The 11119-nt window shown below is 43.8% G+C and overlaps 1 protein-coding gene across 2 annotated transcripts in view; it reads left to right on the forward strand.

Annotated features, from left to right (window-relative positions):
* sgsm2 (small G protein signaling modulator 2) overlaps positions 1-11119 on the forward strand; it is a 57763-nt gene that overhangs the window by 17896 nt on the left and 28748 nt on the right. For both annotated transcript variants that reach the window (XM_023395461.2, XM_087170835.1), the window contains exon 3: positions 10923-11091. In XM_023395461.2, the coding sequence (XP_023251229.2) occupies positions 10923-11091 (169 nt within the window). The remainder of the gene's footprint in view (positions 1-10922; positions 11092-11119) is intronic.

An 11119-nucleotide genomic window follows, 5' to 3' on the forward strand; every position in this document is an offset into this window, starting at 1 on the left:
GTGAGAACCAATACCGACTCTCACCTCTCCCCGACGAGTTTTAATCCCTCCACCCCTCTCTGCTCTGTTCTTCCTCTCTGCTGGCAGCCGGCTGCAACCTCCATCACTCCCACGCAAACAACATGGACTCTGTAGCCTCCACAGTGGGAGGACGGAGAGACGGAAACACCTCATGAGAAAGGAGGAGAATAAAAACAGTCACAGCTCCGTTTTAAACAGCAAGGCGAATGTATTAGTAACTCTCATCATCTTACACAGAGGTCATTCAGTGAGATAAACAGAAGTAAAAGAAGCATGAAAATAGAAGTAAAAGCACAATAAGAAAACAGAATCAAAACTACAGATTGTAAAATAGATAATATTTAATTAAAGAGGAGGATTAAAGATTAAATGAGGAGAACAGCATTTTTTATCTTCTATTTAAAGCCAGTTACGGTTCGGGCAGATGTGATCTCCAGTGGCGGCACAGATGCTCCATTGATCGCCCGCCGATCATTATCGTTCGACTTTCATTAAAAATACGTGATCAGTAGATGTGAATTAACGATTCTACTCTTCGATCACCTTCAAACCAATTACCTGTGGTTAACACTCTGAGAGAGCTCTGTGTGCTGTGTGGTGAAGCCCCGCCTCCCACCGACAGGCCGCCAAAACAAAACAACATGTCCGCCGTGTGTGAGACTGATGGAACGTACAACATCTGCACTGCAGGACAAACGTGATGGTATCAGCCGATCTCACTCATGATTTATTGTATCGGCGGCAGAAATCGTGATGGGAGCATCCTTAGTTAGCACTGTCGCCTCGCAGCGAGCAGGATCCAGGCTCCAACCTTTCCGTGTGCAGTTTGCATGTTCTCCCTGCGGCTGTGCGGGTTCTCTCCGGGTTCTCCAGCTTCCTCCTGCAGTCCAAACACATGCACATGAGGTTAACCTGCGACGTGAATGTGATATGTCAGCGCTGTGATAGACGGGTGACGAGTCTGAGCTGAACCCCGCCCTTGGGGATTGGCTCCACCCCCCTGTGACCCTGTAAGGATAAGCTGTCTATCTGATGCATGTACAGTTTGAGCTCCAGGTTCCACTAACTGAGCAGCTCCTGCAGATCTGGGCCCAGAACATTCAGTGACTTATAGACAATAAGTGAAACTTATTGAATTAAACTCTGTCTGACTGGAAGCCAGTGAATAAAGACTGGAGAAGGTGAGTAACATGTTCTCCGTCAGCAGCATCAGATCAGCTGTAGCTGTCTGACGGTTTTATTTGGGTAACCAGCGAGGAGAGCGTTGTGATGATCCACTCTGGAGGGTAGAAAGTCATGAATGAGTTTCTCTTGGTTGGACACAGTCTCTGAGCCTTAATGTTTCTGAGATGCTCAAACACAGATTTAGTTACAGCTTTGATGTGGTCACTGAAAGTAAGATCCTCATCCATGATTACACTGAGATATTTAACATGGGCTGAAGTCTTTAATGCTCCAGACTGCAGTTGGCAGTAAGTTCCAACCTTCCTTCTTTGTTCCCAAAGAGAATGTAGTTCTATTGTAATGTAGCTGAAAGTGACGTTAGCTCACTTACAGACGAGTGTAATCAGTGCATGAATTAAAGGCGACGAGTCACAGTTTAATATCTTCTGTCAAACAGAGACAGACTGACAGATGCTGCACAGCTGCTGTTCATGGCAGGTCTGTACAGATCTGTCACAGAGCTCGTATTCCTGGAGGTAATTAGGTTTGTGGCTGAGGTATCAGCAGTGGCGTGACTACACGGTGTAACTTTCTGCTCACCCACAGAGTAGTCGTCATCTACCTGTTGTCACTGAGCCTCGCCAACGTTACGCAGCACGAGTAACCATCAGCGACACGGTGAAAACTAAAGCTGAAGAGATGTTGTGACTGTACATCTCTGCTTTCCCCTGTTTAATTCAACAGCTTAAACTTCCTGAAACACCAATACTTCATTTCTTATTTTATTCTGAATGTTGATCCACTAAAATAAAACTCACCACCTGACTCCTCCAACATCCCCAAAACCAATAGGGCCTGATATTTCAATGCTGCTGTAGCAAGCTTGTGCAGAAGAATGTCACCTGGGACAGGTGTTTTATTTTGATAGGACAGTGAAAAGAGACAGGAAACACGGGATAAAGAGTAGGGGAATGGCGTGCTGTAAGGTGTCACACGCCGTAACCACTCGCCCACTCGGGCCACTCACACTTGTTTTGTTTTTTCAAGTTTTTTTTTTTGTTTGTTTTTTTTTGCCATTTTCTGCCTTTATTATTGGACAGGACAGTGAAGAGGGACAGGACATGGGACAGGACACGGGACAGAGAGAGGGGGAAGCAAAGAGTCCGGCCAGTTGGGAGTTGAACCGGGGACTTGCCGGCTCAGAGCATTTGCATCCACATGGTAACCACTCCGCTATCGCTATATATGGGAACGCCTCGGGATCCCCAGGACGAGCTGGAAGACGTTGCTGAGGAGAGGGATGTCTGGAATACTTTGCTCTAGCAGCTGCAACCGGGACCCGTCCTGAGATGAGGGGACGAACGGGTGGATGGATGTTTGTTGAAAATTAAACCATCGTAACATCCTGAGCAATAATATCTCTGCAACTGCGTCAGCCATCAGATCTCCATCATCACACACAGAGTTCAGGACCAGCAGCTGCAGCTGAATATCAAGTGCCCTCTGCAGAAACTCGATATTCACGTATTGTTGGGTGTTTTCGTTACACTGCACTCCCCCGGTGTGAAGACTCATGCAAACAGACACAGCAGCCTCCCTGCTAATGCTTAATCAGCCCCAACTCTCTCTGACAATCACCGTGATTAGTGCTCCTCTCCACACATAATGAGCACATCTGTCTTCTCACAGGGAAAGCATTGATCCTCTGTAATGTGACACGATGACGGTTCAGGGAGGGACTGAGCTGGATCCACCGGAAACTGTGGAGCTGATACATCACAGCAGCTTCACAGGAGGCGTCTTTTTACATTCACTCTGAGTCACGCTTAATGAAACCAGACCAGGTCCAAACCTAGTACATGTCTGGACCGCCTCTGGTCAAATCCTCATTTTAAAACCACGACGTCTTCTGACAAAATTACCAAACACATCAATGAAAGACAAAGACTGAGCTGTGAGTTCAGCTGGATTCACTGTAACATGATCACTCAGAGAGAAAGTTAGAAGATACAGACTCTGTTTCTTATTTAATCTCTCACACGGAGCGCAGTGCTTTAGTCTGTATTTACGTCACAGACTTTTATAAGAGGCAGGTCTTTATGTCTAACTCCCTCTGTTTGACACGTAGACTTGGTCACAGCTGTATTTTACTACAAAGTTTTCAGTTGCTCCTGAAAACCCAGAAACCCTTTTATATCTTAACAGAGCTTTTATTGTTGTGCTGCAGTGAGAGTTTCTGTTGTTTACGTGATATTCAGATCTGCTAGCTCAGCAGTTCACAACCTTTCCCATCTCAGGGTCCACGTAAAAATCTTAAAAATGTTGGTGGCCCTCGTCCGACTCCATCACGATACGGAGGCCAAATAATGACCAAGTGTAGATGGTGGCAAAGTAGTCCGGTCACCAACAACAAGTTCCTGTTGACTTTTATTACAGTGAAATGCCTTCATACGAGAAAACATTAATTATATTTATTATACATTTTTTTATTTACATCTATTCACCAAAATCATACTGTTTGGAAATGATTTGTAGGCCCACTTGTGATACCTTCGCGGCCCACCAGTGGCCCCCGGCCCACAGGTTGGGAACCACTGTGCTATCTTCTTTAGCAGTTAGTGATGACTTCTCTCTCCTGCTCTCTCTGCTCAGTGTGTCTCATGTTTAGTTCTTCCTCTTCCTCCTTTAGTAATTATAACAAATGGAATCAAAGTAGTTTATTTGCTTTAATGGAGGCGAGGCTCAGTGTAATGGAAGTGCTCCTCCTCTTCCCTGCAGCTCCACAGCTTGGTAGAGCAGGTGTAGCCCTGAGCGCCCGGACACCATCCACACACGGTCCAGACCTGAACCAGGTTTATACCCAGCCGGTTTAAAACAAAGTCTCTAAATCTAGTGACAATGAGCAAAGTTAGCGACACCTCTGTGGTTTCTTTGTGTTTTCTAATGACAGAGAAACACTGTGAGGAAAAGAGGAGATGCTGGAAGTCACGAGGTGAACAGAGGAAGCGTGAGAGAGTGGAGGAAGAGGTGTAAAGATGAGGTGTGAATCATGAGGCAATAATGTTGAAACACACACACATTACTGTGTGTGTGTGTGTGTGTGTGTGTGTGTGTGTGTGTGTGTGTGTGAGAGATTAAAGGCCTGAAGATGAGCTGAGTGTTCATGTCTCCTGTGGAAACAGAGGATGTCCATTAAAAACAGATGAGTGTGTGTTACAGAAAGAGAGTGAATGAGTTTGTCACATCTGTAAGAGACAGGTGTGTGTGTGTGTGTGTGTGTGTGTGTGTGTGTGTGTGTGTGTGTGTGTGTGGAGTCACAGGTGTGCCACAAAAAAGGATAAATCTGTAAAAGAAAAAGGAAATATAAACAGCAGGTAATAAAAGAATAAATAAATAAAAGATGTGGAAATAGAAATAGAAATCAATAAAACAATAAAAAATGCTTTTGCTTTTTTGTATTATTTATTTCTCTTTATATTTCCACATTTTGTATTTATTTATTCTTTTATTACCTGCTGTTTATATTTCCACTTTTATTTTCTTAATCTTCTCCAGATGTATATGTTTTTATGGCACTGCTGTGACTCCTTATGTGTGTGACTTTGACTGATGAGTATTACTGAGCCCAGTGAACACAGCAGCCTTTATCCCAGGGATCAGCTCAGGTGTCTCTGCACGCCCACTCTTTCCCTCCGCTCTACGTCCTACTTGACTCTTTTCTTACCCTCAGTCTCCTGCACCTTTATTTCCACTCTGACTCACCTCAGTTATAATTACATTTCACTAAGCCCTGCCCTGAACCCACCAATCCCTCGTATATCCGCTGTATCATGCGACTGGAGGACTGCAGTCTTAGTCATAGCAGACGCTGCCTCTCTCTCTTTTCATCGCAGTAACGTCTCAAACGGCCGAGCACGGTGCAGAGAGGCGGGAGGAATCAGCCGCTGCTGCAACAGTTCATTTCCATTGGCAACTGAAAAGCAGATGCAGAACGGTTGCCATGCCAACCGGTCTGACCCCTTGACCATCTCTTCCCCCTCCCTCCCTCCCTCCTTCTTTCTAACATCCTCCCATCCCACGCAAGAGGGCAGAGAAAGGCGTGAGAGGCAGAAACCTCCAGAGACCGAGTCCGTTTACACCGAGTCTCCCCGATTCACAAGACACACACACACACACACACACACACACACACACACACACACACACACTGTTGATTCTCTGCCGTCGTCCTCGGTGATGAACAGCAGCCACCGCCTCCTGGACGCCGTCCTCCTTTAAAGCTGCTATTAATAAGATTCATTGACAGATTTTAGGGCTCGACCTGAAATTCCCAGATTTTGGCTGTTTGCCTGAATGAATGTGGCATCAGGTGATCAGGTGTGATCAGGTGTGATCAGGTGTGATCAGGTGTGATCAGTGACGGATCTGTGTTTGCAGATGGAGGGACGGACCATGTGCCTCTGTCCTCTGCCTGTGTTTTCCATTAGCTCTGGTTTATGAGCTCTGTGGCTGATTTCACAGGATTTCTTCTTCTTCCTGTCACAGGAGCCACAGAGCATCTTTAATTTTAGTTTGGTTCATCACAGTGAGGAGGATTCATGGCTCTGCTTGTCCCGCTACATTTTAATAATCAGACATAATGATAATAATAAAGCTGTTGTTTTATATTTATCATCTTTTATTTACCTGCTTCAGTGCAGACTTGAAACAGGAGACAGAACAGGTGACTGGTGGTAAAGTGTTGATTCTTTCAGCTAGTTTTTTCATCTGCTTTCTTCTGCTTTTTTCTTCTTTAGGCCAGGATCATTTTTCAATCTGTGTCTGTCTGAACCGTCCAGAGAGGCAGGTGAAGAAAGGAAAAAATATTGCACTTGTTTTCACAGATTAAAAAAAACAAAAAAATTCTAAGGTTTTTTTTGTTGTTTTTTTAGGGTTTTGTGAATCGACCCCGAACAGGCAAGTGGGAAAAATTTCTTTGGAGGGGGACAATTTTTTTTTTTACAAATTATTCAGTTGCTTACAATTTTTTTTTTTTTTTAATTAAAAGAACCCAGAAAAGAAATCACTTGGCTCTCAGGGCTTGTTTTCAAAGATGAAAAACAAAAACAGATCCTGGCAAAAAGAATATCTTTCTTTGCCTTCAGGGCTTCCGTAGTTTGTTGGCAGCAGATTTTGTGATTTCCTTGTGGGAGTTGGGCAGCTCCAGGAGAAAGTGGGAGGAAGTGGGAGACGCTCCATGTCCTCTCTGCTAAAATCATCCTCGTCTCTCCTCCATGTTTGTTTGTGCTTTGTATTCTCCTCCCTGTCTCAGGACTCGTCCCCCACTGTCTCTCTCTGTCTGCACCTGGTCGAGGAGCGGCAGTATGACTCATACAGGGAGACAGGTATAGACCCATGGATAAAAATAGTCCAGATACATTTATATCTGACGCTGCTGGAAAAAGCATGTGAAAGATCTATATATGAATATTACATAAGCAAAGACTTATTGCCTGGACTAACTAAGAGTGGAGAGTAGATTACATATGTTTTTGCACTTTTATTGTTTGTGGCTTGACATGTTGAGCTGAAGAAATACATTAACAGACAGTTTAGTGGCTCGTTATAATAAGATCAGCTGTTGATGGGAGTGAGAGCGATCTGCTCTCAGCTGATCTAAATCAAATCGTTTCACAGCTCAGAGATTCTGAAGCGTGATCGTCCCCAGAAGTTTTTTCTTCCGAGGTTTGAAGTCTCAGTGTCTCTGTGTCCAGGACGTCATGTTATCGCCCATTATACAACAGTTAGGTCCGACCAAGTGATCTGATTGGACGAGAGTCATTCCATGAGTGATGATATAGAGAACAACAGCACTGGGACGTTTCACTACATGTATCACTCCGCCTCACAGTTTTTTATTTAAGCTATTTTTTAAATCCTGCAAGTGTTGTATGGTGGGTCCAGGTGGGCGGGGCTTGGTGACTGCTTTGTTGTGACATCACAAAGTTCCAGAAGTCCTGACGGCTGGTTTTAAGGCTCAGTTTCTGAATACAGGCTGTGTGCATTTCTCTGTGGACTGAGGCTTTGATACTTTCACAGTATTAATATAGAAGCTAGAGCTGATCTATAATCACACTACACATGGACACACACCTTTACACTGGAGGAGCTTTAAGATAAATCAGCCTGAACACAGTCTGACATTAATATTCTGTCTCTGCTACATCCTGAACACAAACAGTTTAAAAGCTCATAATAAAATTTGGCTGCTGCCCAAAATAAATAATGAAAAGTTAATGAAGAGTTCATAGAAACGAGGCTTAAAATATGTTCACATTTTAGCGAATGTAATTAATATCTTCCTCATACATTATATATTATTTCCCCCTCCTACAACCCAGCTGCTGTTAATCACAGTGTTCATTTTCATGAGCTGGCCCGAGGATATCACTGTGATCCGCTCATCACTAACACATTACATAAAACTTTAAGTTCATGTGCTGAAGTCAACAGAAGAGCTGCTGCATGTTTATCACACTCAGAGCAGGAAGCTGAAACAAACCACAGAGGAGACAAAGTAAAATAAGTTCATCAATAATAAATAAATATGTTCATGGAAGCATCCCAGTAAGACTTTACTGAGGTACTGGTTATTCAGTTATTTATTTGTAGGCATCAAATCACTCAATGGTTTTCGAGCCCTAAAAATGTTTGTGACACAGAAGGAGAAATGACTTTGTTCCTAACATGACAAAACTCCCGCCTCCTGGATGTGAGAGAATTATTGATCCGTGCATCGTCATGTGTTATTGTATGTTTCTCTCTGTGCAGTGTCCGTCCTTTACAGAAACATCAACTGGAGAAATCTAATCATTTACATTAAACTCCAGTTTTAGCCGTGAGTTTGAGACCTCTGACTAATTTTACAATCAGACCAAATTTCTACCAGTTCAGTTGTTGTTGGGTCACAAGCTCCAACTGATCAGGACACAACAAACAAATGATATGATAAATAATAAATGATAATCACACACACACAGCTGTTGACTTGTGCTCTGGTCCTGGTCTGTATGTAGAGGAAGTGCAGTTTGACCTTTTGTTTCTACTCGTCATCATCGACTCACACAGACAGAAAACAATGAGTCTGTAGCAGACACACAAGAAACCTGAGAGAGAGGGAAGTGAGACAAGTGATGCTGCCTAATTAGCTTTGTCTTAATTAGATCTGCTAACGAACTCAGTGGAGACAGCTGCCGCTGCCTCGAAGACACCTTTTATTTTCCTTGTCAGCACATTCATGTCGAATATACAAATAAATACAAACTACAGATAGTCATTTGAAGTGAATCATGCTGTGTCCATCACAGACAGTCTGTACACTGTAAATCATTTTAACTGAGGTGTGGACTGAGAGGACGTCGTCTCAGCATCATTGACTCGTCACTGGATTTTCATTAGTTCCCAAACAGAAGCTTGTTTTAGAAAGAATGCTGATGTTGCTCTGTGTCTGCTGGAAGTGCTCTGCTGCCCCCTAGTGGCCAGAAATCAATGAATGCAGCTTTAACTTATATTTGTATGCTTTGCTATTGCTACATAGCTATCATTAGCATTAGCAGTCTTGCTTAGAGCTTTGGCCTTTGTGTTTACAATACAAGAGGTTATACTACGTCCTCTGAGCAGCCTGGATTCTACAGTGACTCGGTATCGGAAAGTGACAAGGTTTGCCAACCGGGCTAGCTGGTTAGCATGCTAACTTCAGTATCATGAAAGGGCTGATAGAAAATAGAAGCCAAATTGGTGAGTAAAGGAATGAAGTTTGATGCTTAACTCTCAATGTTTCTACTAGACTGTAAGCAGCTGTTAATGCTAACTTTAGCTATGTAGCATTAGCGAAACTTACAAACAGCTCCTTTTAAAGAACTTTTAAAACAGTAAGGGCCGGTTTATGGTCTCACAGGACTAATTTATGGCACAAGCCGTCAGAGAGTCGGGGGAGATGCAGTATTGTTAACAGACAGTCTCTCCTGGAAGACGCTCATCGTGTTGAACTCTGTCGTTCACCTGAAAATAGTTTAAAAACGAAGGTGTTTTTGAATCCATCCAATTATCCGCTGAGCATTTCAGGAGGAGTACAAATCCCGCTTCAGCATTTCCATGAATTCTGATGAAGCAGGTTTTGGAACAGTGACACAGTACGTTGACATGTGACACCAGTTCATGAGTGAATATCACCAGTTAATTGGAGGGAACATGGAAACATTGCTGGATCTGTAGGGATCAGACCAACCTGCCTCACACAGATGAATCCTCTCAGTCCTGTGAGGGAATCAGAGCTGGGTTGAGCCGTTCCTCTGCTCTTGTCGCTGCTATGTCAAAATGAAAGCATTTATTTCTGCATGCTTTTCCCTCAACCCTGATATGAAAGTAATAATGCAGATAATGGAGAGGAGCTGATGATTCATCAGAGACTCGTGAGTTATCAGGCTGGTGGAGAGGGAAAGCAGCAGAATGAGGGGAGGGGAGGGGTGCGACCTCTCCTGTGGGACAGCGGGTCCTCCATTTTTGTTTTTCCACAGAAACAACCCACATTAACGTTGTAAATGTGACTGTCTCATTCTCATATCTTAGCCAAACACTTTGGCACAAACATTCACTAGGACTCGAGGATGAACTGATTAGATCTTAGTGGTCAAAGGTCAAAGATCAGTGTGACCTCAAAAAACACTTTTTAGCCATTACTCAAGACTTCACACAGTAATTATGACAAAATGTCACACATATTCATATTTTCTATGACTGTGGATAAAAAGGGATGTGACCTGAAACTAGTTTGAGAGGAGGAGGAGGTGATGAGAAAATGTGGGACAAATTTCAGCATTTTATTTTGAAATAGGGGACGATCCGGTATCATACAGACTCTTCTAATGGGATGGAGTGAGATAGACCGACAGTATGATTGGAACCAACAACTCTTCTCTATATGTTAACGTTGATCTGCTGCAGAGAAAAAACTCTGAGCTAAAACCTCCAGCCTTGTTCTTCTTCTTCTTTTCAGGCTCCAACAGCAGCAATAAAAACAGACTATTACACCAATAAAGCAGCGTTTTTTCTCCACATCACAGAGAATGATGTTGTTGTTGGTCATTATGTTCCACTGTAATATTATCCACTAGATCCACCTCACAGAGGGAGAGCAGACAAGCACAGAGGCTCAGACTGATGTGAATCACAGACTGAAGACGGATGTATTCTCTGTGGTGGCGGTACGTCTTCATAGAGCCTTTACGTCAGCACATTATTAAAACTTATTGAAGCAGTTTGATGGAACCATCTGAAAACACACAGCACAATGCAGCAGAGGCAGTACAGTGATGGTACCGTGTTGCTTTTACCATCAGCCCTAAAAAGCTCATTATGGCCGAACGTTAATGCAGCAATTACAGAGGGAGGGAGGCAGCTAATGGATGGATCACAGCTACAGCCAGTGTGTTTCTCTGGGGGTTTCTCAGATACAGTCACAACAACACATCTGTGCTTTTGCCTCATTTTCTGTAGCTACATGACAAAGCTGCCGACTAGAGATTTGGATTTGAGTTGCAGAAATGAGGAGATCCAACTTGACTTGACTTGAGACTCATTGTAATTGTCATACTAAACACTGACAGACCTGAACGTCTTGGACTGACTCTGTTTTAACAGTGTAAAATGCAAATGCTGTGCTCCTGTCAGTGTTAACCCTTGACCTCCTCTCTCTCCAGCTGCGATCGAAGCTTGCCTGGGTCACCTCCTCAAGAGACGGGCGGCCGGGTTTCTCCGCAGTGACAAGATCGCCGCCCTCTTCACCAAAGTCGGAAAAGTCTACGACACGGCCGGCGAGGTTTGTCGCAAAGTGCAGGAGCAGCTCCAGCAGCAGGCTGATCTAACCAGGTTGGTCTCATTACCCCCCCCCCCCCAT

This window comes from Seriola lalandi, unplaced genomic scaffold, assembly GCF_002814215.2.
Source record: "Seriola lalandi dorsalis isolate HSWRI2012SDOR001 ecotype SW California unplaced genomic scaffold, Sedor1 jcf7180002054963, whole genome shotgun sequence".
NCBI classification, from domain to species: Eukaryota; Metazoa; Chordata; class Actinopteri; order Carangiformes; family Carangidae; genus Seriola; species Seriola lalandi.